Genomic DNA, 26,661 nt, shown 5'->3' on the forward strand with positions numbered 1-26,661 from the left:
AGGTAAACAGCCAAAATAAAAGAATGAGGGAGAGGAAACATAATATCATCAGATCGGGCTCTCAAACCATCAAGCTGAAATGAACTGGGGAAGTTGAGGCTGTGAGCTGGAGTGTCCGTCAGAATTTCCCTTCCTTCCACAGCTGAGCTTCCAGCCTCTCTCCGTGGCAGGCATCTTTATATCATGAGATAAGTGATAATAACCTCTGTGAAATGCTTTGCTCCTGGTGCTACCTCAAGGGCACTGTGTTCTTACTTTTGCCCTGTTTTGCTGTCATAGAGTTAGGGAGGGCGAGCCTGTCCCTAGACAAGGGGCCTCGGAGGACACTGGACAAAGACACACTTGAGGTAGAGGAGGGGACCCTGCTTCCAGAGCCAGCTTCCTCGGCGGGCTCAAACAGCACACGACAGCGTCCCAACATAACGTACCTTACGCAGACTCCTAGATGTATGGGCAGATGAAAAGCAGGGCCCGGGAGGCAGAAGGGCTCATCCAGTCTGAGATCGGGGACGTGTGTCCCTGCATTCTGAGCAGGCTCTGCTGGAAAACAGAATTGCCAGCAAAGGTCTCAGGCAGGAGAGGAGCGGGATTCAGAAAAAAGAAGAAGAAGAAGAAGAAGAAGAAGAAGAAGAAGAAGAAGAAGAAGAAGAAGAAGAAGAAGAAGAAGAAGAAGAAGAAGTGCGCTCGTGTGTGTGTGTGTGTGTGTGTGTGTGTGTGTGTGTGTGTGTGTGTGTGTATGCACATGTGCGCATGTAGTTGTCTCTCAGTATGGGAGAGGAGGATGGCAGGGGAGGCTCCCTGAGACACCCCAAGTCTATGGTTTCTCATGAAATGGAGGAAACACCCGGATATGCCCCCCAAGCTCTGTGGGCTATGAAGTCACTTGCTTTTAGCTAACTTGAAAAGTCACTGGGTTAGAAGGTCACACAGCTGAACTATGTGTCATTAGTCTCCCGGACTGGCTCTTCTCACAGCAACAGCTCAGATCACGGTCGTTTAGGTGACGTTTCGAAAGCCGGGAAAGCCGTCCGTCTGTTTTCAGAATCGCTGACTCCTGTTTGGAGCCAAGCACTCACAAATCACTTAGGCTCAGCATTTTGGCCAGTCACACGTCCTCGCTTGGACGGTCTGTCGTGCGCTGCCAAAAGAGGCCAAAAGCCTGGCTCGTTTATGATATGAACACAAATATTTAGAAGGCGGTTTAACCACATGTCCGTTGGACAAAACATGGGTAGCAGATTTCCCTAACCTAAGGCCTCCCCGACATAGGCAGCTTTTGGCCAGTGCTGTGGTGTCAGGAATGTATTTCCTCCCATAGAGCAGGCCTCAAGTCCAGCTGGGATCAGAGGGTGGGAAGGAGTACCGTGGGCCACTGTCTTCTGGATGGGACATGGCCATTGCCATGGTGAACACACAGCGGCTGTGACTGCCTGCGTGAGGCTTGGAGGAGAAAAGAAAAGGAAAAAGTGTAGAGGAAGGACAGGACTACGTGGTTAGGGAAATCTGCCACCCATGTTTTGTCCAACGGACATGTGGTTAAACCGCCTTCTAAATATTTTGTTCTTCAAACAGGGTCTTGTGTAGCATGGGCTGGCCTCGTACTCACCATGTAGCCAAGGATGACCTTGAACTCCTGATCCTCCTGCCTCCACCTCCCAAGTGCTAAGATTAGAGGTCAGCACCATTACAGCAGTTTATTCATTGCTGAGGGTAGAACCTGGGGACTGGTGCATGCTAGGAAAGTGCTCCATCCACTGCGCCACATCCCAAGCCCATCTGTTGTTGGTATTATTGTTTTTAAATGAGTTCTTATATCCAGGCTTGACCTCAAACTCTCTGTGGTCCTCCCTCTGCCCCTATGAGTTTCTGGGATTACAGGCATGGCCACCGCCACATCTGACTTTTTTAAGTATTTTTGATTCCCAGTTGTTTGGTTGGTTGGTTGGATCCACGGTGTAGAGGCCACTGAGGGCCGACTGTGTTTATCTTGAGAGCAAGGGACCCTGATGAAGGTTTTGTGGTGGGTTCCAAGCCTCTCTCTACCCGTATTATGGAGATTGGGTACAAGACAAGATTGTGTATCAAAGCCCAAAGCTAAGATAAAGAGTCCCAAGCCCACAGTTAAAGATTACGGAAGCACTCCCACATACAGTCCCAAGCCCACAGTGGAAGATAACCAGAAACGTTCCCACATACAGTCCGGTGAAATATGTTCCCTTTCTTTAACAACAACGGGGCACTGGGGAGCCAATGGGATGGAGAAGGCAGGATGGGGCCTGAGATTTCTAGCTTGTGTGGGTGCCTTTATCAACTTGGGGGGTGGGAACTATTAGCTTATTACCGGAGCTTTTCAGGTCAAGGCCTGGATCTTAGCAATCTTTACATGCTAGACTCATCCACTTGACTCAAACACCACCAACTGAAAAGACAAGCTATGAAAACACACAGAAAAGGGGGCTGGAGAGGTGGCTCAGCGGTTAACAGCACTGGCTGCTCTTCCAGAGGTCCTGAGTTCAATTCCCAGCAACCACATGGCGGCTCACAACCATCTATAATGGGATCCAATGCCCTCTTCTGTCACGTAGGCATACATGCAAGTAGAACACTCATATACATAAAATATATGGGCGAAAATAGAAAAGAGGCTTATTCGGTGTAGACACATGGGGAAGAGGAAAAAGAAATATGCCAAGGCAGTCTTGGTAAACTGACATGGTGGTTAAGATAGATTACCTGTGTTTTTTTTTTTAATTTAGTCTCTAAGTGCATGCCTGTGTGTGCATGTGTGCAGAGGAGGACAGATCTGGAACTGGAGCTACAACCTACTGTGAACTGCCAAGATGGGTCCAACCTGTCTGTTAAGCTGTCAGAACTTTGTGAAATCCCTTCCTATGGATTCAGTTCCCTCTATGGCTGGCTCCAGGGCTTCAGCCTTTCCCTTTCTCTGGACAAGGGGGTCATTTAAATTAATTGAGGAGGCCGGGCGATGGTGGCACACGCCTTTAATCCCAGCACTCGGGAGGCATAGGCAGGCAGATCTCTGTGAGTTCGAGGCCAGCCTGGGCTACAGAGTGAGTTCCAGGAAAGGCACAAAGCTACACAGAGAAACCTGTCTCGAAAAAAACAAAAAAAATACAAACAAATTAATTGAGGTCCATTGTTTCAAAGGCCTACAAGTGTCTGTTTTTTTAGAACATCCCCTCCCCCACCAGGGTGGGTGATGCTCTCAGGACACAGTCATGGATCTGGGCAGTTTAGCTAGAGCACAAGTATGTGGCACTGATTGGTGATTGATTGGTTTATTGATTGATTGATTGAGACAGGTCTTTCTATGTAGTCCTGACTGTGCTGGAACTCACTCTGTAGACCAGAATGGCCTCCAACTTACAGAGATCCTCCTGTTTCTGCGTCCCTAGTGCTGGGCTTAAAGGTGTGCGGTGTGCATCATCACGCTTGTCACATGTGTGTGTGTGTGTGTGTGTGTGTGTGTGTGTGTGTGTGTGTGTGAGAGAGAGAGAGAGAGAGAGAGAGAGAGAGAGAAAGAGAGAGAGACAGACAGACAGACAGACAGAGAGAACTCATTTTTTTTTCCAGTGTTGAACCTCTCATATACTAAACTACTTCCCTACCACAGCTTTACCTCTTAAAGCGTTTTCTTGTGAAATGTGTCTCTACATATATTCTCTGTCCCTTTGATAGGCAAAGCTTGTATGAGTGCTTTCGTCTTTGTTTTTGTTCTATCCAGGTGAGCAGACTACACAGCGTCCCTCTTAGCCCCTGCAGTTCAATGACATTAAAAACATCCCCTGCCTGGATTTTCTTATTGCCTCAGAAGGTCAGCATTCATTAGGTAACCCAAAGGTTGGAAGAGATGGCTCCGCAGTGAAGAGCACAGGCTGCTCTTCCAGAGGACCCGGGTTCAATTCCCCTCACCCACCATGGAGCTTACGCCATCTGTAAGTCCAGTTCCAGATCCGCCACCTCTTCTGGCCTCTCTGGGTACGAGGCACACATGTGGTGCACAGACAGATGTGCAGACAGGCACGACACCTATATATAAAAAATAATTTAATTTTTCAAAAATAAAAGTAACCCCCATTTTCCTCCTTCCGCTTGACCTTAATAACCTCAGTCCTAATTCTGTTTGATAAATTCATCTTTCCTAGCAGTTTTCTATGAGGGGATCATGTAGAATTTGTCCTCTTGTGTTGACTTTTCCGGGCATGCTACCCTCAGGGGTCACCTTGCTGTAGCAGCAGCAGCAACAGCAGCAGCAGAATTCACATTTTATTTGTGGTTTGGAGGCATTCTGTCAATCTTTTTTTTTGTTTTTTTTTTTTTCAAGGCCTAAATAAGTTTCTGGCCAGAATCATTACCCAGATTTTTTTTTTTTTCAATTTTTTACGAGCCTGGGAAACATCTCCTTGAAAATATAAATATCAAGGGAGACCCTGTCCCTGCCTCCCTGTCCCCAGGGAGAGTTTAGCTGGGCTCTTTGTTCCCAACTGTAACCACCTGTGTGATAAAGAGATGAAACGTTTTATTATTTCTTGATGCACAGGGCAGCTGGCCAGCTTGATGGGTCCCGGACAAGTAGGCCAGTTTAGGAGGGAGGAAGCAAGAATGTGTCTCAAAGAAGGAGGTCATGTCTTCTACCCAAGGACAAGTTATGGTGAGCCTTGGGAATTGGCAAACGAAGCCTATGCTCTGTGGCTAGCGCTTCCCGGATACAGAGCGGGGTTGCCACGCTGACATCTCCTTATCACCTTCTCTGTGATGGCGGCTCACTCCGTTTGAAGCTTGTTCGATAACAAAACCGGTTTCTTCATTTGTATAGAGCATTTTGACTGCCAGATTTTTTTGGGGGGGTTCCTATCTCCCCAGTGACTGTCTTTGATTATCTTTGGCCATCTAAGAGCTGGTGGCAGGCTGCACAATGAAGGGACAGTCACTCCTGATAAGCTCACTGATCAGCAGCTCCCGGCTGCAGGACGGATGGCTGGAAATGGTTTATCCAGGTCTGAGCAACACCAAGGATGATTTGCAACAGCTTAGCGTGTGTGTGGGGGGCAAAGCTGGGGGAGCAGTCCAGGGCCACAGCGGGAACCAGGCAGGGGCTGAGGACAGAGAGGCTTGTGGTCTGTGGAAGCCAGGTTTCGAGGGTCCAGGCTGGAGCCAAGTATCTCCAGCTCTAAGTGCATCATGACTGTCCAGCTGCCTTCTGTTCTACCAGTGTGGGGCCTGCAGAGAGGTCCTCTGTCCTAACTCAAATGCAAGCACCTGCAGCCGCCACAACCACTCTAGGTTGGACGCGGTACTGCACAACCCACGTGCATCTACTCACTTAACACCCCTAGCTGCCCTAGTCAGTAGGTAGGTTATTCTTCCCATTTTACAGATGGGAAAAACTGAGCCTCACATAGGCTGGGTCACTTTTTCTAGCCCAACAACTGGTTAGACCTGTGCAGTCTGCACTAGCTTCATTTCTGTGCTTTCGATAAAATTCTGTGATAAAAAGCAACTTAGGAGATAAAGGGTTTATTTTAGCTCCCATTTCCAGGTGATAAGGAAGTCATAGCAGTGGGGATCTGAGACAGCTGGTTACATTACCTCTGTGGTCAAGAGCAGAGAGAAATGCATGCATGCATGCATGCTTGTGCTCAGCTAGTTTTCTCTACTCTTGCACAGTTAAGGACCTCACCCCCTTGCCTAGGGACCGCGCCGCCCATAGTGGGCTGGGTCTTCTCACACCGGTTAACTTAATTAAGGCAAACCCTCCTCCACTCACAACGTGCCACAGGTCATCCTCGTGTAGACAACCCTTCACAGAGACTTCTGGTCCTGAAGGGGGGGGCTTCAGATCAGAGAGGAGACACATGCTGAAGAAATGGTTCTATAGGGAGCAAAGGATTATGGGAGGCAAGGAGAGGAAGACAGCCATCAGAGAAGCCAGGCTGGAGGGTCAGCAACTGGAAAAGGGGAGGTTTGGCTGAAAGTGCATCCCAAACAATGAGAGGCACCCAGGAGAAGGATACCAGTGGGAGGAAGGAGATAACAGCCATCTGGGCTCTGCTCAGGCTGGAGGAGGAGGGGAGAAGGGCCTCAACCGCGGACAGGCGACATTTGTCCCTTTGTAACAATGTTAGGGATTTCAGATTTATTTCTAAGGACCATAGAGAGCCATGGATGGCTTGTGGGGGACCTGCTGGTTCTGACCCAGAACATCTGACATGAGGGGAGTTCTTTACTGTGGCCTTTGTAAACCTTAGTCAGGAGCCACAGTCTTGAGATTCAAGGACTCCGGTTTTATGCTATCTGTGTTCCCGGAGACAGGCTCTAACAATGAACTGAACTCAGTTTTGTCCACTTGTTTTTCTTAAAGGAGAGATGGAGATTGCCTGGCAGGTAAAGGTGCTTGATGCCAAGCCAGATGGCTTGGGTTCCATCCCTGGGACCCAGGTGTTGGGAGGACAGGACCAACTCCTCCTCTAAGTTGTTCTCTGTGGGGCGTTTACCCACCAACCCCACAGCTCCCCAGAGTTTTCTTGAGTGTGAGCAGCAGGAAATATTAGATAGAAGGATTTATATTGTGGAGAATATTACGGAGATAAACAGATAGAAAATAAAGGATAGCCTCGAGAGGGCCTGGAACCTTTTCCAACGGGCCCCGACTATCTCTGTCCCAGGGTATTTATAGAGATGCCATGGGGTGGAGCAAAAGACCTCCTCCCCAGCACAGCCAAGTGCAGACCATCTCAGACCCCTGCACTCAGACCCGTGGTCTTAGTCATCCTCTATGCAGACCTGCTGGGTAAAGCCACGAGGGACCCGAAAATGGGCTCCCACAATTCTCTGACTTCCATATTCATGCACCACCCACAGAGGAGCACAGGAAATAAATTAAAATGTGAATAATGGTGCTACTAAAGATGCGACCTAAGGTTCTCCTCTGCCCTTCACATACATGTGCACACATATACACATGCATTAAGAAAATAATAGAGCGGAGGCTAACATTGAAAATACCAACTACACCTGTTGACAACACCTGCTTTAGAGGTTCAGATCCAGATCTTTGTTCCTCATGATTCAACCAGTGGCTCATGTTTATAAGCCTTGGTTTTCTTAACTGCAGAATGGGTATGCACATGGTAATTATTGCATTGCCAGTGAGGGCATATGCATCCCCAAATATGAAGGATTTTTGAGTGGAAGACAATTGAAAATGGACACCATAAACACTTCTAATGCCACACCCAGCACTTGGGAGGCAGAGTCCAAAGAATCAGTGGCTGAGGTCATTCTGGACCCTGTCACATACAGGAGTGCTCCTCACCATCCTTTGATTTGCCTAAAAGCAGGACATAGATCCGGGGGTTAATATTATTTCCCCACATCATCAGAGGGCTAAATAGGAGTTCCCAAAAAGCAAATAGTATGCTTGGCCCAGCACCCACTTGAAAACGAGTTAGTCCTGGGGAAGGCCAAATTACTTCCAGAAAGTGCTTGGCACAAGAGAATAGATAACCATTTTTGACAACTTAATTTGGGGACTAGGGATGTAGTTCAGTAGAGTGCATGCCTAACCTGCACAGAACACTGAGTTCCGCTACCCCGCCACCCCACCCCCACGCCGCCTCTTCTGAAATACATCTTGGTGGTACGTGCCTATAATACAAGCTCTTGGGAGATGGAGGCAGATGGAAGTTCAAGACGAGCGTGGACTAAGTGAGACTCTGTCTCAAACTGTAATATAGCCCAACTCTTTATCCTCCTGCCTCAGTCTCCTCAGCTGGAATTACAGAGTAAGCCATCGTGGCCGGCTTTAAGTTTTATTTAGTTACTGAGTGTGTTTGTACACTCATGTCATGATGCGAAGGTGGAGACCAGAGGACAACTTAACATGAGTCAGTTTCCAGTCTTACTATGCAGTTTCCGGGATTGGAACTCCGGCTGTCAAGCTTTCCTGCTGAATCATCTCACTGGCTCCCCACTCCCAACTTTAATTCTCCCCCCGCCCCCAAACAAGGTTTCTCTGTGTAGCCCTGGCTGTCCCGGTACTCGCTCTACAGACCCAGGCTGGCCTCAAACTCACAGAGATCCACCTGCCTCTGCCTTTCCTGGGTGTGCTGGGATTAGAGGCGTGCGCCGCCACTGACCATCCAGCAACACTTCACCAATTTGCGTGTCATTCTTGCGCGGGAGCCACGCTAGTCCTCTCTCTATCGTTCTAGTTTTAATATATGTGCTGCGGAAGTGAGCACCCAGCTTTTTTAAAAAAAAATATATATATATATATTTAATGCTGTTGGGATAATCAGGACCAGGGGGGCCATCTCGGCAGCCCGGGTCTCTCTTCCCCAGCTTGCTCTAGGCCCGGTGGGCGGGGCGCGGAGGGGCGTGGCGCCAGCCGGCCCCGCCCCGGGATGGGCGTGGCGGGGCGCCTCTGTGGGCTCTCCTATCGCGGCCGTGCGCCCCCGCGCGCGCCCGCGCCCGCGCCTCGCGCGTGCCCGCGCCGCAGCGGCCCCTCAGGTACGCGGACAAGATGGCGGCGGCAGCGGGGGACAGCGCCATGGAGGTGGTGCCGGCGCTGGCCGAGGAGGCCGCAGGCGAGGCGGCGGGGCCCAGCTGCCTGGTGCAGCTGCCGGGCGAGGTGCTGGAGTACATCCTGTGCAGCGGCTCCCTCACGGCGCTCGACATCGGCCGCGTGTCCAGCACCTGCCGCCGGCTGCGCGAGGTGTGCCAGAGCAGCGGCCAGGTGTGGAAGGAGCAGTTCCGGGTGAGGTGAGCCCGCCCGCGCTCCGTGCTTCCCCCGCAGCGCCGCGGGGAGCGGCAGGCCCGGGGGCCTCGCGGGGGGCCCCACCCCACCCCACCCCACCCCGCCGCCACCACCCTCGGCCCGCGCGCCGCCTCCCCGGCCAGGCCCGCTTCCCGCGGGGCCGGCCGCAGACAAAGGCCTGGGCCCGGGGGGCGGGGGGGAGTCGCGCACCCCTCCGGTAGGGTCGCCTCCGCCACCCCGCGGCCCAGGCCTCCCCGCTCGCCCGGCCCCGCCGCTGCGGCCCTCCCGCGCCTCCCTCCCTCCCTCCCTCCCAGCCGGCGGACCCGACCCGACCCACCCGCCGCGCCGCGCATCTTTTGTGGCCCCGGCCCCGGCGGTGGCGGCGGTGGCGGCGGCGGCTCGGTGCAGGAGGGATGATGTTTACGTGCGGGCAGCGGCGTTGCGTGCCTTTCCCGGCTGCCTGGCTGCCTGGCTGCCTGGCTGGGAGGAGGCCGGGATGGGAGGCCGGGATGGGACCTGCCATCCCCATCTCGTGACCTTGCGGGGTGCGGTGGGGGTGGAGGGGGGGTGATGTCCACCTTCCGTTCTCGACAGCCTGGGTGTGTGTGTAGGGGGGGGTCTTCATGCCATTCCGGGATCGGGCGGCTCCCTCCCCCACCCTACCCCCCCCACGTCCCCGTGTTTTGCAGCGTGTTGGGGGGGGGGCAAGGACTCCAACGGAGATGCGGGGCCCCGGGGTTGCGGGGGGGGGGGGGGGAGGAGGGGAGGCCTGGTGGGTGCTGAGGAGGCGCGCCATCTGGGCGAACCGTTAGCATCATCCCTGCCGTTGAGTGTGGCCACCGCGGAGATGATGAGGGGGGGCTGGCTGGGTGTGTGTGTGTGTGTGTAAACACGGTCTTCGTGTCGCCACGCCAAGGTCACTGTATTGAGTAGTGAGGGAGGGGAGTGCGTGGATGCCCGATGGGGATTGCAGCCAGAGCCGCTGCCAGCCGCCGCCCCCCCACCCCTAACCCCCCCCTTTCCCCGCTGTCACTGGGTTCGCAGGCTCCGAGCTGAGCTGAGGAGGGTGTTTTCTCCCCCTTTCTAGGTGGCCCTCCCTGATGAAGCATTACAGTCCCACCGACTACGTCAATTGGTTAGAGGAGTATAAAGTTCGGCAGAAAGCTGGCTTAGAGGCCCGGAAGATTGTAGCCTCCTTCTCCAAACGGTTCTTCTCGGAGCACGTAAGCACCTGTTATATTATGGGGCGGGGGCCGTGTGTGTGTGTGTGTGTGTGTGTGTGTGTGTGTGTGTGTGTGTGTGTGTGTGTGTACACGCGCCTTGGCTGCTCGGCTCTTACTGCTGTGTCCCCTTTCAGTGCTCACACAATCCCTCCCTCACATGGCTACAAGAGTCATTGTGCCCCCTCTCCCCTCCCCTCCCCTCCCCTCCCGCAACAACACGGAGACATTTGTCCCTGCCAGCCAGCCCTACTTTTCTAAAGCCAGAGAGAGTGGGGTGTTGAGGAGCCAGCGGGGCAGGGATACCCAGGGCCAGGGCGGTGTCCACGGGAAGCGTTGTTTCTCTTCGAGATTGTTACACACGCTTCCCCTCGTGATGTGGGAGGAGGCATCGATGATTGGATCCTCCAAAGCTCTTGCACTGGTGTTCCCAGGGAGGCTGCCGAAGTCAGTGGCGCCCTGCTCAGTAGGGAACTGGCGTTATTAGTTGAGGGAGCGGGGTTAAACGCTGCCTGTGGGGTCAGTTCCATTGCTGCCCCATGGCAAACTGGCGCGCATCCGTTGCTCCTGGCAGGTCAGGATTTGTGTTAGCACTGCTGCTCTTTGTTCTGTGAGAGGAGTTTTCACCGTGTAGCCCAGGCTGGCCTTAAACTCGTATCCAGCTTCCTCCTGAGGGCTGGGATGACAAGTGAGCATGGTCAGGCTTGGCCCAAGTTGTATGTTGCTTTTCTTCACTGGCTGAAGTGTGTGTTTCTGGTATGGTTTGGGGTTGGTTGTCTTCCCTTGTCCAGAATGTCCCGTGGAAATCAGTGTCCATTCCTGACGCTACTTTGCGCAGGGCTAGGGAATTGTCCCCGTATGGTTCAGTTCCTCCACAGATTGCAGCTGATATTTGTTTTGCTCTTCTGCTTTGACGGAGGTTGTCTTTCTGAAAACCGCTTCTGACTTTCCACTCGGCTGTGAACGGGATTCATGGGCAGTGTTTTCAAGGTGTTTCAAGTTTCGAAAGGGCAGAGTTGACCTTTCAGCACCTTTTAACGCAGTCCCCTCTGGGGACTACAAATAGACATTCTCCAGTTTGTGTGTTAATGCTTATTAATGACAGAGTGAACCAAGGGTTTGTTCGGCCTGGAACAGTGCCCTAGCCAGCCTAGAACACACGGGTGTTTTGGTGCAGGGCATATATGATGCCACTGGTCACAGGCTACTGGTTCACAGCCTCTGCTCGTGAGCCAGCTGGGTTTGTGTGTGCTTTTAACAGCCTGCCTTTCTCTGATACCGATGGATTGGTGGGCTTTTCCCTCTTCCTTCCCTGCACTTCTGCTTGCTTGTTAGAAGTGTATGGAGGACTTGGAACACCGCAGGGGCTACTGAGGGTGGACTCATAGGTGGATGATTGATTGGCCTCAGCACTCCGGTGTGCTTAGTTTCTCCACGTGCACACAAGTTAACATGGAACACTGTGGCTGCTATCTTGAGGAAAACTGGGGCAATCCCAGGACTTTAACCCGAGAGAGAGTCTTCGTGCACTACCACCTCAGCACACACGTATCTCCACCTCAATAGCCGTCGCACCGTTACCTCAACATAGGCACACCTCCACCACAGCACACATGTACCACTGCCCCAGTGTGCAGAGCAGAGCGCTCATCCAGGGAGCCTCAGGAGCATCTCTGCCTTGGGCTAAATGCATCTGGCCTCTCCAGTTGTGTGTAGCAAAGACCTTGCGAGATTGGAGACTTGCACCTCAGCCTGTGTGAGCTCTGTATCCGCACATGAGACTCGGCACCACCAATCCCAGAAACTCCCGGCCTGTGAGAGTGAGGCCTGGGTGTGCTGTGACTTCCATGTTGCTCTCTGCCCTGAAGGCCCTAGGAGACAGTGTGTAAGAGCCGCTGTCTGTCACCGTGAGCAGCTGCCCTCACTTGTGGTTCAGCTGTGTATCTGCCAGCGTCAGCCACGCTAACTCACGATTGCGGCCTCCTGTGTCTGTCTCCATAGGTTCCTTGTAACGGCTTCAGTGACATTGAAAACCTGGAGGGGCCGGAGATCTTTTTTGAGGATGAGCTGGTGTGCATCCTAAACATGGAAGGAAGGTAAGCCATGGCTTTCTCTGGATCCTCATCATAATGCTGCAGAGGGAATGGCTGTGCTGTGGGAAGACCCCTGGCATTCCATTACTTCCCATCTCGCCACAGCTAATTTGAAAAGCTCTGTGTGTGTGAGATCAGGACACCAGGACAACTGATGCACATCAGTCCCTGCAGTCCTGGGGGCTCAAGTCTATAATTACAGTGCTCAGGAGGCTGAGGCAGGGAGAAGCAGCAGACTCAAAAGCTGCAGAGTGAGTTGCAGAACACTGTGGGCTACAGAGTGAGACCCTGTCTCAAAATAATAAAATCTTTAAAAAAAAGTGTCCAGGGGCAGGGGAGACGGTCAGTCAGTACAGCTTGCTTTGCGAGCATGAGGACCCCAGTCCGATCTCCGTGGCATGGGCTTGCTATCCTAGAACTGGGCTTGATGGCCACCAACTGAGCCAAGTGGCCAGCACCAGGCTCCAGAGAGAGATTGTCCCCAAAACTAGTGTGTGTAACTCCCGAGGAATGACACCTGAGTGATCTCTAGCCTCCACATGTGCTCACATCTGTGCACCAGGCACACACTTACACATACAGATCATGGTTTTACTGAGGGTGTGCAGACCCTTTCTCTTGTTGCTGTTGAAACAGTAGCTGCTTACATTGCACTTAGTGATTTAGGGGCGATTCAAGGTGCAGCGGGGAGTGAGCCTGGGTCCTCCACAAACTCTCCTGATTAAGAAGAGCCCCTGGGACTGGAGAGACTGACATCTCAGTACGGAACTGCTCTTCCGGAGGGCCTGACTTCAGTTCCCATCACCCACGTTGGGTGGCTCCCAGCCACCTCTAACACCAGTGCCACAGGACCTGCGTCCCTCCTTTGACCTACTCGGATGCCTGCATCCACAGGCACAGAGCCACACAGACACGAACTCACCCAAAAACACATCGCTGACCATCAAAATCAACCCTCTCTCTTACTGTTTAGAATGATGTATCTTATATTTTCTGCTGGGAAGCTTAATTTCCAGTCACCAGTGATTTGCCTGAAGCCCTAACCTCCTGTCGGGAAGACCTTGTGGTCCAGAGGTTAGAGAACAAGACGCACTGAGAGGGTCACTGCGAAGTGTCCAGACCAGGAGGCAGTGTTTCATGGGGTTCGGGGGACAGGTGAGACGCCAGTGTTCCGCGCCTGGGCTGCTCCCCCGACCCGAGTCTGTGAGTAGGATTATGTGTGCACTGACTGGAGTGAGCACTGGATTGTGTGGCCTCGACAGTCTTCAGGCATGGCATGTGTGTAGATGGGGTTGGAGGTGCACTTTCTTGGCTTTGATTTGTTTGTGTAAACTTTTCCTCTTGTTTACACTCTTTTCCTGCCCTTCCCACTCCTGCTTTTATTTGGGCCTTTCCTGACTTCACCCCTGTAGTTTTTCTTCCGTTTGTTGTCTTGAACGCCAAACCCAGGGCCAACTGAGTGCTCTGCCCCTGGCTCTTAGCCCCACTGTGTGGTTTTAATAGTGACTTACGTTGTCTTTTTTAACCTAACCGCATGAGAAAGGGGGAGAGGGATCATTGTTTGTGGGAGACAGACCCTGCTCGGCTTTGGTCTTGGAATTACCCCAGGGGTCTGTCCCAGTCAGCTGCTACAGGAGGAGCTCCCGTAGATAACAGCTACTGTAGCTACCCTCTGTCTTGGGGGACCGGCTGGTGGACAGCCTCTTGCTGTCCTCCCATGTCCACTCTAGAGGCTTCAGTTCTTAGTCCTGTGGAGTCTCAGGCATAGGTTTCCTAGGTTGTTGCAGTGTGTGGAAAATGTGAGAAGACTTAGCCAAAGATGTCAGTTCTCCTCAAATTAATACACAAGCCAGAGCTGCTCCAGGTGGATACAAAGAAACAACTACGGTGTGAGGATGGGAAGGTCTTTGTTTTGTTGAGTTGTTTTTCCAACTGGATAATGTTGTCATAAAGTAAGTACAGAGAAGTAAATCTACAAGAGAGCCAGGAAGTGGGGGGGGGGGGCAGGAGAAGGGGAGGGAGGGGGAACAGTGGTTGGTATGTAAAATGAAAAAAAAAAAAAAAAAAAAAAAAAGAGCCAGGAAAAAAGTGTTTAAATTGGTGTAATGAGAAGCTTACACTGTGAGCTAGTGGGTCAGAATGTGAGGGAACTGGTGATCTGAACAGAGCTCTGTGGGAACGGACATAGACAGGAGGATGCCAGGAGAGGTCCCCAGTGAGAAAGAAAGGGGCAGGCAGCTTGTTGAGTAGGGAGAACTAAGTGGAACTGGATGCCCAGCCAGAAACCAGCAAGCTAGCCTTCTACTCGACACTTACTCCCCAAGAGTGAGCAGCCCACACGGTAACACTGTGACTGGAAGGCCAGGCTGGGAGCCATCCGTCTTTTGCAGAGATTGCCACAGGAAAGCGGGCAGGGCGGTGCTTTTAAGGAAACACCTTGGAATTCACTCTTCAGAGGAATGTTAAAATCACTGGGAAAGCTGCTTTTTCATGCTAGTCAGTTTGTCAGGAAAAGTGAACTTGTGTAGCCAGAGGAAGTATGTATTAGTGGTTGTTTTCAAAGTAACTGTTGCCCCTGCTGGGATAAGTGTAATGACATGTAATGTCCTGCCTCTTAGAATGTTTGGGCTTGTCAGTTTGCATGGCGACCCTGTTGACATCCATTCCTGTTGTGGAAAGCAGTAGGGAGCGAGCAGTTTCTGTAGATACTCAAGTGCCCCTCTCTGGGTATGTGATGAGGGTAGCTGTGCTGTTCTGTGTGGTCTGCAGGAACAGTTTACCACAGCACATTGAAGAGCTTGTGCTGTGCCTGAGGAAGTAACCTGGGTGGCCAGTGCCCAGCGAGACCCTTCAGTCGCTGGATTTTAGAATCAGAAAGGGCCTTTGAGTATCCAGGCAAAAGAGATGAAGTCACTTCTGTGCGAAAAGAAACACTGTCTCCTATACTTCAACAGCAGCACTTGATGCCAGAGGAAAAAAGGTATTCCAAGATATAAGGAAATGCCAGCCAAGGATTTTTATATCCAGCTGAACTGACTTCCAAGGATAAAGAAAGGCTAAAGACAAACTTGTCAGCTTGGAAGACTCAGACTTGGGGCTCTTTCTGACACATCTGCTAGAAAGTGAGTTTGAAAAGCAAAACCACAGAGATAGTCTTGACTCACGCCTGCTGGTGAGCACTCAAATGTGTAGTAACCTGAACTTGAGCCACTGGCTCCAAATAAGAGCTGTCTAGGAGACAGTACCGTGTGTGTGGTCAGGGCAGAAGCCCCGACTAGATTCCACGTAGCTAGAAGAACATCGAGCAGTGGTCTGGCAAGGTGGTTGAACAGGTAAAGAAGGTGCTTGCTGCCAAGCCTGAAGAGCTGAGTTCAGTCCTTGGGACCCACATAGTAGGTCCTGCAAGATGTCCTCTGACTCCCACATATTCCCGCCCCATGGTGTATGTCCACACGGGCCTGGACAGATAGACACACTTGTCCACACAAGATCATGTGGGGACTGCCCAGCTTCTTTATATTCAGGGAGATGACAGGACAGCTGGTCATTAGACTTAGGCCAGGCTTGTGTGTAGGACAGAGATGTGCAGTCAGGCCAGTGAATGACTGTCATGTCATCTCAGGTATCAGGGAGGAGCAGAACTGTTCAGGAAGAAGGATACACATAGAAGGCAGAAGGAGGTCAAAGTTGTATATGTCTGAATTTGAATTGGAAGTGTCAGTGTGAACTCATGACCACCCAGTAGAAATGGCCGTCCTAGCTTGCAGATTTCTATCCTCAGCTGCCGCTTCCCCAATGCAAGCCATGATCATGGAGAAATGGCTGCTTCTCAGGCCTGTGTCAGAAATGTACAAGATGACTCCAGAGCCTCTTGACACCTGGAGCCAGACAGCATGACTACCATCAGTCCCTCTTGTCAGTGTGGGGCGTGTGAAGCATCTGTGGGCCAGAGGTGTGCTGGCTGGGGCTGCAGCATGGTAGAGGCAGAGCATATTGGACTGCTCCAGACAGTTTAGCTGAGTCCCAGTGCGATTTCAAGATGTTCCTTGGTTTTTGAAGGAGAATCAGAAATGAGTAAAAGGAAAGGCAGAGCATTTGTCCTGTTTTTGCTACATGTCATCCCATGGGGAACTAGGGAATGATGAGGTGTTTGCGGCAGTCTTTCTAATAAATGAGGAGGGGCTGGCTCAGTTAGAGTCTCCTCTGAAGGATCGGTAGATCTGAACGCTGAGCACAGTGGCTGCTGATACTACAGAAGGGACAGCCACACCTTGTCACCACCTCCATCTCACCTTTTCCCTTTTTCTTAAGACAGAGGCTCCCGGTAGTCCAGGCTGGCCTTGCTGGCAGCCTCCTGCCTCTGCTTCCTGAGAGGATCATAGACAGGAGCCTTTTTTCTTTGGTGCTGGGGTGGAAGACTGGCGAAGCAGGCATCCACAGGTGACTGTTGATGGAAGAGTACACCACCGCCTGGGGTGGCAGCTTGCCACATAACTGGCATTTGAATTTTGCAGAACCTCCCCAGCCACTTAGTTGTGAATTTATTTTGTGTTCTTGTTTATTGTGTTCTTCTGTGTATGTGTGGTCACACTTGTGCCATGTACATGAGAGGACAGTTCATAGGAATCAGCTCTTCCTTTCTCCCAATGTGGATCTTGGGGATCAGACTCAGGCTTGGCGCCTTTCTTGGCAGCCTCTTCGTCTGCTTGCTAATAAATTCAGAGCAAGTTAAAGCTCACATGAGTGTGGACTGTGGGAAGCTACTGTTTAAGAGTGGTGAGACGGGGAGGAGCCCCTGGAGATGCCAAGGTCTAGAGGACCCCTGAGAACTGTGGGGATGTGTCGGTGGTCACTCTAGAGAGGTGCGGGAAGTGGCCACGGAGGCATGAAGTGGGACTGTGACTGCAGCATTGCGCTTCTTGGCCTGGACGGTGAACACGGCACTTGCCCTCCACCTTTGTTAGAGGAGAAAGAGCAGGTGGAACAGGTAGACAGCTCTGTGGGTGGAGGGGCCTTTAGTGCTGCGCAGAGGCTGCCACACACGTTGGTCCTGTCTCATTTGGGAGACCTGCTGAAGGGCTTCACAGTCTTCTGCACACCCTCAGTGCACCAGCATTACTGTGGGCACTGGGGGTACAGCTGTGAGCAGCAGCCCCAGACCTCTGCCTTCTCGAGCTCACAGGGTAGCGACACAACACGGAAGCTGTCTGTCTTGCTAGGAAGTGGCGTGTGCCTGGGAAATGCTGAGGGAACTGGAGTGTGGGGGCTGTGGCCCCTGTGGAGGGAAGAGAGGGAGAGGCCTGACTCCTCGGGCTGTCTGCACAGAGCCACGAGGAGGTGCAGACTGCAGGCCTCCAGGGAGGAAGAGTCCACTGAGGAAGGTGTGGGTGACATGGCCAGGCACAGTGGGGACCGGGTGAAGGGACGTGCTGGGTCTTCACCAGGAGTTGGGCTTTAGCGTGAGGAAGTAGAAGCTGGAGAATTGGGTCAGGGGCCATGGTCCTGTGGGTGACAGTATCACTGGAACAATGGACTGCCCTGTCCAGCGGTGACAAGGAAGAGGATGGAAGCAGGAGCGGAGGAGGAGGAGGAGGAGGGGACTGAGACACCCACAGAGTCTGGGCCAGCTCTGCCACGTTAGTGGGAGGTGCTCCTATTAGAGTGTTGGGAGACGGGGCGTCAGGCATTCAAGATGGCCCAGAGGCCTGACCATCACCAGCTGACAGTGACTCAGGGGAAGAAGTCTTAGCCCCCCCCCCCCCCCCCCAGTTATCTAGGCAGGTGTGGAGTAACGGTTGGGTGTGCAGGTCTGAGTTCTCCAGAAAACCTCTTCAGAAAGTAACTTCTGGAAAGGTGGTCAGTGTGGACACACCTGAAACCGTAAGGCTAGAAGGACTCCTGAGTTCACCAAGCCCAAAGGAGAAAGGAGCAGCCTGTGCCCTGAGTGTCGGAAGTGGGCCCTGGGGATCAGCACAGTGCACCTCCCAGGATGCTGTTCACAGCCTTCCCCCAGAGTCAGGGTGTAAGTGTCTGCCTGCCATTGGACCGTCTCGTCAGGGTGCAGAGCCCTGCGCAGACAGCGGTGCAGATGTGTGCCAGCTGTGTTTGCGTTGATAACGAGGAGTGTGTGAAGTGATGGGGGAGCTGGGCTACTGAAGTTCTTAGTGGCTTGTTTGGTTGCTTCCCAGGAAAGCTCTGACCTGGAAATACTACGCAAAGAAAATTCTGTACTACCTGCGGCAGCAGAAAATCCTGAACAACCTCAAGGCTTTCCTGCAGCAGCCTGACGATTACGAGTCCTATCTGGAAGGTGGGTGTTTTCGTGCCTGCGGACAGGGCTCTTGGGCGGCTGAGCAGCCTGTCAGATCCTGTGACAGCTGCCCCTCCAGGACGAGGGGAAGGAGAGCCATGTCAGAGGGCGCTAGGATTACACAGCAGACAGCACTCAGACTTCCAGCAGAGTCCGGTGGCCTCTCCACGTCAGCTCAGGTGACCATGTGTCTTACGAGTCGTCACTGGTCAGTGACAGTTGAGAGCTGGACACTCAGTCAGGAAAGGCTTGCCACACAGTTCGTGAGGAATGGATTCCGTCCCCGGAACTCGTGTAGAAAGCCAGACTTGCTGGGCATGCTTGTGACCTCAGCGCTGGGCAGGCGGAGACAGAGGATTCTTGTGGTTCTCTGGTCAGTGAGCTTGGCAAAAACCAGATGGACAGCCCCCAAGGACGATGCTGAGGTTGACCTCTGACCTCAACACACAGCACATGTGGGCCTGCAGAGTGAGTGACCTTTGTCTAGTGAAACCAGTTCTTGCTGCTGCTCAAAACCGTTACTTCGGAGGCCTGCTTGCCCCTATTTACCTGTGTCCTCTGTAGCAGCTGGGGGTTAGTGAGGATAGGCAGTGTGGCCTGTGGCCGGAGGCGTGGCCCAAATGGGGGGAGGGGAGAGGTGACCGGGCTCTGTGCTAGGAGGTACTGGGTTCTTAGGGGAATAGTAAAAAATGTGAGTTGGTTTTTTAACCACTGTCTTAATTCTTAGAGAGAAGCCTCCCGTGCTGTGGTTGTGAAGTGTGTGCTTATGGATCCTCCTTGCTCCTGGGGGCCACCAGATGGGGTGACGTCCCCCCTTGCTGGTGTTCTAGGTCACATCCTGTCCATTACAGTTCTCCAGGCTCTCGGCAGCCTGTCTGAGGAGTCCTGGCTTTCCCTGGGCATCGCTGCCTGCTGTCCTGCAGTCAGCCCTGGGCATCGCTGCCTGCTGTCCTGCAGTCAGCCCTGGGCCTGACCCACTTAGTCCCCGTCTCTGCAGCACTGCCTCCTGTTCCTGGATGGCTGCTTGCATCCCAGGCCCTCTGTGGTCTGGACCTCCCTCCCTGACTTCACACCTTTCCGAACTGCTCTGCAGGGTTCTGCTCTGCATCAGGCCTCTCCTGACCCGTGCCTAGAGATGCCAGCTTCACCTCCTGTGGTCCCCTGAGCCCTTCAGCGCAGGGCTCACTTGTGTGAGTCTCAGCTGAGCCCTGCAGAGCTCACTGGCCTCCACAGCGGCAGCTGCCCTGGCTGTCACAGGGACTGCCTCCCCTCAGTGTCCAGTGTGTTCAGTGCATTTCCTGGCTTTTTGTTTGTTTTTTTCTTTTTTAAATGCAGAGCACAGCCTAGCTGTCAGCTTGTCTTCTGAGTGCTAGATATGCCCGGCCCTTGGAAGTAGGTTTGTTACGTTCCAGGCCTTGAGTAGAGATTGCCACAGCCCACAGTGCCTAGTGGAGATACATGCTGATGGTTGAAGGTCTGATGTTGACTGACAGGAGGTGGAAACTGTAGTCAGATGAAAAGAAAGTCACAGCCATCCTTTTGTCTGCTTCTACACTTAGAGCTGGGAGTTCAGCTCTCTCGAGGTGTTTGTTCTCTTTGGTTTGAAGCAGTCTCACTATGTAGCCCTGGCTGGCTGTGTTGACCAGACTGACCACAGAGATCCTCCTGCCTCTGCCTCCTGAGTGCTGGGATTAAAGGTGTGTGCCACCACACCAGTTCAGAATAGTGAAACAGTCTTTGTTTTCTGTAGGTTATATTTGAGAAATAAATACTTGTTTTACATTTTTCTTTTTTTTTTTTTTTTTTGGTTTTTCAAGACAGGGTTTCTCTGTGTAGCTTTGTGCCTTTCCTGGGACTCACTTGGTAGTCCAGGCTGGCCTCGAACTCACAGAGATCCGCCTGGCTCTGCCTCCCGAGTGCTGGGATTAAAGGCGTGCGCCACCACCGCCCGGCCTTGTTTTACATTTTTCAAGCACAAAGCTTCAGTTTCCACAGTCCACCCAGGTCACTAGGTAGGCAGTAGAAGCCGGGGGAAGCTGGTGGGGGTCCTGGCTCCAGAGCCTCAACCCTGACTAGACTGCAGCCACTGAAGAAGCCTGAGCAGGTGGCTGACAGCACAATCGCTGTAGTCTAGGCTGGGTCTCCCGATGCCCTGAACCACCTTCAGCTTTTGGAGTGTTGGTAGGAGCAGCAAGGTAGGGCTAGCCTGAGGTCTCTTGAATTTAAAAGGTGACTGTGAGGCTTTTAAGTAAGCATGTTCTGCCACCAAGTGATGGTTTAGGCATGGTATGAGGTCGGCTGGGGCTGAGGCCAGTGATGAAATTGGCCCTGCTCGGTGGGGTCATCAAGGCTCCTTCTCTTATGAGCGTGTGTTGTCTCTCGGTCAGTGAGTCTTTACCCATGAGAGCTGTGATTGGCTGGAATGGTCTGTCTGTCATTCCTACCCTTGGCTTAGTTGTTAAGAGGAATCGCTTGCCAGTGGTTGGGTTTTTGGCTCACAGGAGTGAGTGTAGGAGAGAAGTGGCCTGAGGGCTTCCTTGTGGGTGTTTGGCAGTCTTCATAATAGGATGTGGGGACACGTGTCCTGCTTACTGAATCATGACCTCCCCCAAAAATGGTTTGTTTTGTTTTCTTAAATGGTGTATGAAGTGCTTTGTGGTGAAGTTATCTGATCTCTCTCCCTGTGGTAGGGTTTTTCCTGGCATCCAGGGGGGAGCTGTTGTGGTGTGTGGTGTGAGAAGTCACAGCCCCAGGTGCTAGTTCAGTAACACGCTGCTACCAGTCAGGTAGAAAGCAAGCTGACTCCACACTTCTCACCCACAGGTGCCGTCTACATCGACCAGTACTGCAACCCTCTCTCCGACATCAGCCTCAGAGACATCCAGGCCCAGATCCATAGCATCGTGGAACTTGTGTGCAAAACCCTCCGTGGTATCAACAGCCGCCACCCCAGCCTGACCTTCAGGGCAGGTGTGGAAATGCTGTAGATGAGCCAGGCTGCAGAGGTCCTGGGGTGGTTGCCTGAATGATGTAAAGCACTAACGCCACCCTGTCTCCGTTCCCAGGCTGGCAGCACTTGACTGTCATGCAGGCCCTTGCCTGTCACTGCGTGTTCAGGGTGTGCCTTGCTTGTGTTTGTGGTGTGAGTGTTTGGGGTGTACTTGCTCATGCTTGTGACCCAGAGGAGTTCTTTGTGCTGCAGGCGAGTCCTCCATGATAATGGAGATAGAGCTCCAGAGCCAAGTGCTGGACGCCATCAACTATGTCCTGTACGACCAGCTGAAGTTCAAAGGGAACCGCATGGACTACTACAACGCCTTGAACCTCTACATGCACCAGGTACATGTGGCTGCAGCAAGAGGAACCATGCAGCTCCCTCTTCCTCCTGCAGCACCCTCTGTGTGCTCCTGTGTAGGCACCGTTCACTGCCTAAACCTGCACGTGTGCACACGCAAGGCAGTCGGACAGTGCTGGGGAGTGTGTGACTTAAAGCTGAGAAAGGGTGGGTGTGTAGGTTCTGTGCCTGTACCTACTGGATCTCCCTGTACCCTTGATGCTCCAGGGTGCTCGGACCTGACTCCCCTCTAGACAGACAAGGGTGACTGTGTGTGTGCAGTCACATCTCCAATGGGCTGTCCATTTCTTGCTGACAAATGCTGTCGTCTTTCCGTATCTCAGTAAAGCCCATTTTCCTCTATCATGCGATAGCATGGTGGGGTAGATCTGCTACAGGATGCTTTTCTTTTTAATTTAAATTTTATGTATGTTTAGAAGAAGACATCAGATCTCATTACAGATGGTTGTGAGCCACCATGTGGGTGCTAGGAATTGAACTCAGGACCTTTGGAAGAACAGCCAGTGCTCTTAACCACTGAGCTATCTCTCCAGCTAACAGGATGGCTGTTGTAAGGAAGCCCTGTGAATAGAGATGGGCATTTCTATGGCTTAGTTTGCTCAGTCTATGATTATGAGTGCTGAACTGCACAGACCTGCCTCCGTTGGCCTGGAAGCCTATGGCCGAGCTACATCAGCCACAAACCTTTGATGTGCATTTCCTTGTCTGTCCTGTTCTCTGTAACATGGTTTCTATTGTCCTATCACAGACTTTACATGCTTGCTTTCTGGTAGGAGGAGGCCAGCAGGCTGCCTGTAAAAGGCCTGGCAGTCCAGGTTTGCAGGCTGTGTGGTCTGTGTGCTCAGTACTGTCTTACTGGGTGAAAGGGCACAGGCAGTTGAAGCCTTGGGTGGCTGTGTACTCTGTGTGCCAGCAGAGCTGTGTGGGCATGGAACATGCTGGTTACGGTTCTTTGCCTATTTTGAGATAGGTTCTCACTTGGTAGCCCAGGCTGGTCTTGGACTTTCTGGCATCTTGCCTCAGCCTCCCAGGTGCTGGGACTATAGGCATGGACCATAGAACCTGGCTTCTGTTATTTTCATGTCGCAAAATGGTTTTGTTCTTAGAATATTTTAAACATTTGAAAATTCAGGTGTGGGCAATAGCTGAGTGGTGGAATGCTTGCCCAGTGTACACAAGGCTACAGCTTCCATGCCTAGCCCAGCAAAAACAAAACACAAGCTAAAAGCAAGAAATTGGGTGTGGGGTAGTCCACACCTGTAAGCCCAGCATTGGCAGGCGGAGGGGGCAGGGTGGCAAGTTTGAGGCCAGCCTGGCTTTGTAAGGAGACCCTGTCTTGGGGCTAGGGAAGGAGGCAAACATCTTCTGCAGGCTGTAAGAAAACAGCCAGAGTGCTGGGTTTGGTCCCTGATCTAAATGGGATGCTGGCACCGCATTGAGCCAGCCCCTGGCCCTCCTGAGCCTCAGCAACTTTCCTCCCTCAGGTGTTGACCCGCAGAACAGGAATCCCCATCAGCATGTCTCTGCTCTACCTGACCATCGCCCGGCAGCTGGGGGTCCCGCTGGAGCCCGTCAACTTCCCAAGCCACTTCCTGCTGAGGTGGTGCCAAGGCGCAGAAGGGTGAGCCATCTGTGCTGTGTTCAATGGGTGTTGAGGAACGACCGGGTTCTGGTGTTAAACTAGGGATTACCAAGCAGGCATCTGCTTCTGAGGGGTCACGTTGAGCTTATATTGGGTCCCCCTTATGTGGGGAGTGACAAGCACTATGTGTATTTATGTTTCTTACACAGGCATGTAACTCTACAGCATCTCAAAAGCCTAACTTAAAAAAAGTCTTGTGGCTGTCAGGGTCCATAGTGTGAAGGTCCATCCCATCAAAGGTTCTTCTCTTTTCTCCTCAGTCATAAAACTCCTCCTCCTCCTCCCACACTTGTGCTGCCCCTTGGGAGAGAGGAGGACCAGGCTGGGCAGCTTACAGCCTGGCCGAGCTGAGTTGTGTTCTGGGATTGGCTGGTTTCAGGTCGAGTCCTCTGCTTCTCCTAAGCAGAGTTTTCCCCAAGGAGAAAAGCACTTCTCCACACGAGGGAAAAAAACTCATCCTGTTGTCCTGTCCTGGACAGTGGGATGAGCAGTCCCTGAGCTTTGAAGCCAGACAGGGCTCAAAAACCTGGCTTCGTCAGAGCCAAGGGGGCTAGTATTCTCTGTAAATGCTGGCTTAAAAGTTCAAGGAGAGCCTCCAGTGTACATGTGCAACACACACACCACACACACACACACACACACACATTCACACATACACACACTCTTACCCTCTAATCTCTCCTGCTCTGTAGAAAGGAAGTGCAGCTGGACTCCACATGCCCCTCCTGTTTAAGAAGACAGACATTTCATGAGGTGTGAAGACCCCTCATCCCCATCCATTACTTTGAGTTTCTTTACATTACTATAGACTGTCATTTTCCAAACGTATAGTCCTCACAGTTGACTGGTAGGTTAATGTTTGCAATCTGGATATCTACTTCCTATTATTTGCAAATAAGAAAACTTATTTGCAGCCTTGGTATGCTTACCTATCTCCTTGTGCATCTGTAAGATACTCCTGTGACATCTACTACTACTGAGGGTCCTACATGATCTGATCATTTTGTCTCTATTGAGTGTGTTGATTCTTTGAGAATCAACTATGACTCACTATGCTACCCAGGCTGTCCTGGAACTTGGAATCCTCCTGCTTCAGCCTCTCATCCTGAGTGCTAGTATTACAGAGCTGAGCCACCACTCCAGGCTCAGACAATGCAACGATTTGTTAGGACCTGAAGTCCTGTCTGATTGGGAGGCTGAGGCAGGAGGATCAGTCACTTTACTCCAGGACCCAGGCAGGGGGCAGAAACAAACACAGAGACCTGTGGAAGCCTGAGCCACCAGCAGCGATGCTGGCACACACACAGCCCTTGTTAGCAGCTGGGCTCCACCCTCGCTGCCCAGGCTGTACTCTGAGCCCTCATGACCTCCCGCCCCCATCCAGATCTTAAAGTGCTTTGGATGTTCCTAGCTTTTGGTCTTCCTTACAGATTGAGAGTCAGTTTATCAGGTTCCTTAGGCCTGTGTGAAGGGCACAGGGAGGCTGAGGCAGGAGTTTGTGGCCAGCCTGAACTACAGTCTAGCCCCTATATCAAACAAGAAAACAGAAAGTTCTACTTTGCTATTGATTGCAGCTAGAAACTGCTTCTGACTGGTTCTGGCTGGTTCTGGCACTAATGTCAGGTCCTGTAGCCTCCTGCTGTCTGTGACTGTGGTTCTGGGCGTCTGTTAGGAATTGTTTACCTTTCCACATGACTCGGTTAGGGCTATCCTGAGCTACCAAGTGTTTTGGCTCTAGCTGTGGCTGGTACTTGTATACAGGCCTGGCCTTCAGTGCCTGGCTGGATGAGTCTATTCTGCAGATGGTTCGTAGCTCTGGCTTTTGGTGACATGTCACAGTGTCTGAACAGCGCTGTTTGTTTTTTCTAGCTTAGTGTGTTGGCTATTGACTACAGAGCAGAAACAGATAGCAATACCCTTGCCTGGGGATGATTTTTGAGGGTTTTTGTTGTTGCTTTTAACTCTGTGTGTGTGTGTGTGTGTGTGTGTGTGTGTGTGTGTGTGTGTGTGTGTGTGTGTGTGTGTACAGAAGTTAGAGGAAAACTTGTGGGGGAGTCAGTTTTTTTCCTTCTACTATTTGGGTCCCAGGGGTCAAACTCAGGGCCTTGAACTTGGCAGCAAGCACCTTTCCATCTTTCCAGCCCAGGGATCTCCTTCCACACGGAATGCTTCTTTCTTCCACACGGAATGCTTCTTTCTTCCACACGGAATGCTTCTCAGCTTTCAGCATTAGCTTGCTGTTTGGCGTGACACCTTTTATTGGTGTCATCAAAACTACCTCCCAAATTTCCAATTTTGTGAAGTGTTTGTTTGTTTGTTGTTTTGTATAAGGAGACATGGTCTCACTCTGTAGCACTAGCTGGCCTGAAATTTGCAATATGGATCAAGCAGGCCCCAAGATCACAGAGATCCTCCTGCCTCTGCCTCTACCATGGGATTGAAGTCATGCACTGCTGTGCTTGGCTAATTTTGCTAAGTTGTATTTCTATGTAGACATTAGATTTTTTCAAGCATGTATTTTTTAGTAGCTGTACATGTTCTTTCACTTTTTATGTCTAGGAGTAGCTATGTGGGTTTTTGTTTGGGGGGCTTGATTTGTGTGTGTGTGCTGCAGATTGAACTGTGCTTTATCACTGAGGTTCACCTGTCCCAAAATTGATCTTCCGTGTTCAGCCCTGTATTCTTGGGGCACAGCTAGTCCAGGTATGTCTTTAAAAAACTCTGGCACTTGGGCACGTGCACATTTTGTCTGTGTGGTTTACATCGTGATGACCTCGGCTCGCTAGGCCTGTGTGTTTGTCCATAGGAATTCAGCCTCATAGCAGACGCCAACAAGTTCTGTGCTCTTTTAGAACATTTATGTAAGTCTCAAGTCTTTGCCAAAAGTGGGCTATGAACGCAACTCAGGAAAGAAATCCGACTGAGATAGTTAGCAGCCAAAGAGGAAAATGTTGTGTGATTGCAGTGGGCACAGGATCAAGATTGCTCAGAAGAAGCGCTGCTGTCCCCAACGCTTAGCCACCCACTACTCCATGAGCCCTCAGAGTCACAGTTGGCAGTGCTGTGGGCATGTGAGCAGGCCCAGGGTCATTGCCCCCAAGGTACCAGCCTGGGGTTGTGTGGGCACAGAGGAGGGCCAAGTCCTGGTCTGGGCTCCGTACGTTTTCTTAGGTCCTTGTAGGCCCTGGATCCCAGACAGGCAGCAGTCTGCCACTCTGTGGTTAGCATCCATCTTGGTCCTCGTGCCCATGTCTTTCTGTCA

The 26,661-nt window shown here is 51.9% G+C and overlaps 1 protein-coding gene, 1 long non-coding RNA gene and 1 other non-coding gene across 4 annotated transcripts in view; 1 reads left to right on the top strand and 2 right to left on the bottom strand.

Annotated features, from left to right (window-relative positions):
* Positions 1-8,157: 8,157 nt before the first annotated feature.
* LOC121825558 (U6 spliceosomal RNA) lies at positions 8,158-8,264 on the bottom strand. The gene has a single exon (XR_006067885.1). It is a non-coding gene; the product is annotated as a U6 spliceosomal RNA (small nuclear RNA).
* A 215-nt stretch (positions 8,265-8,479) lies between these two features.
* Positions 8,480-26,661, top strand: part of Fbxo21 (F-box protein 21) — a 35,439-nt gene continuing 17,257 nt past the window's right edge. Inside the window, exons 1-7 of one of the 2 annotated variants that reach the window (XM_076560126.1) lie at positions 8,480-8,784; positions 9,867-10,002; positions 12,001-12,095; positions 18,281-18,402; positions 21,226-21,372; positions 21,605-21,741; positions 23,242-23,378. In XM_076560126.1, the coding sequence (XP_076416241.1) occupies positions 8,546-8,784; positions 9,867-10,002; positions 12,001-12,095; positions 18,281-18,402; positions 21,226-21,372; positions 21,605-21,741; positions 23,242-23,378 (1,013 nt within the window). In that variant the 5' untranslated portion in view covers positions 8,480-8,545. The remainder of the gene's footprint in view (positions 8,785-9,866; positions 10,003-12,000; positions 12,096-18,280; positions 18,403-21,225; positions 21,373-21,604; positions 21,742-23,241; positions 23,379-26,661) is intronic. The other variant, XM_076560127.1, reaches the window with a different exon arrangement.
* On the bottom strand, positions 16,421-24,407 carry LOC121825423 (uncharacterized). The gene is made up of 3 exons (XR_013047524.1): positions 24,329-24,407; positions 24,068-24,124; positions 16,421-16,536 (listed from the first exon to the last, which is right to left on the bottom strand). It is a non-coding gene; the product is annotated as an uncharacterized LOC121825423 (long non-coding RNA).

Source organism: Peromyscus maniculatus, chromosome 23 (assembly GCF_049852395.1).
Source record: "Peromyscus maniculatus bairdii isolate BWxNUB_F1_BW_parent chromosome 23, HU_Pman_BW_mat_3.1, whole genome shotgun sequence".
In the NCBI taxonomy this organism is placed as follows: domain Eukaryota; kingdom Metazoa; phylum Chordata; class Mammalia; order Rodentia; family Cricetidae; genus Peromyscus; species Peromyscus maniculatus.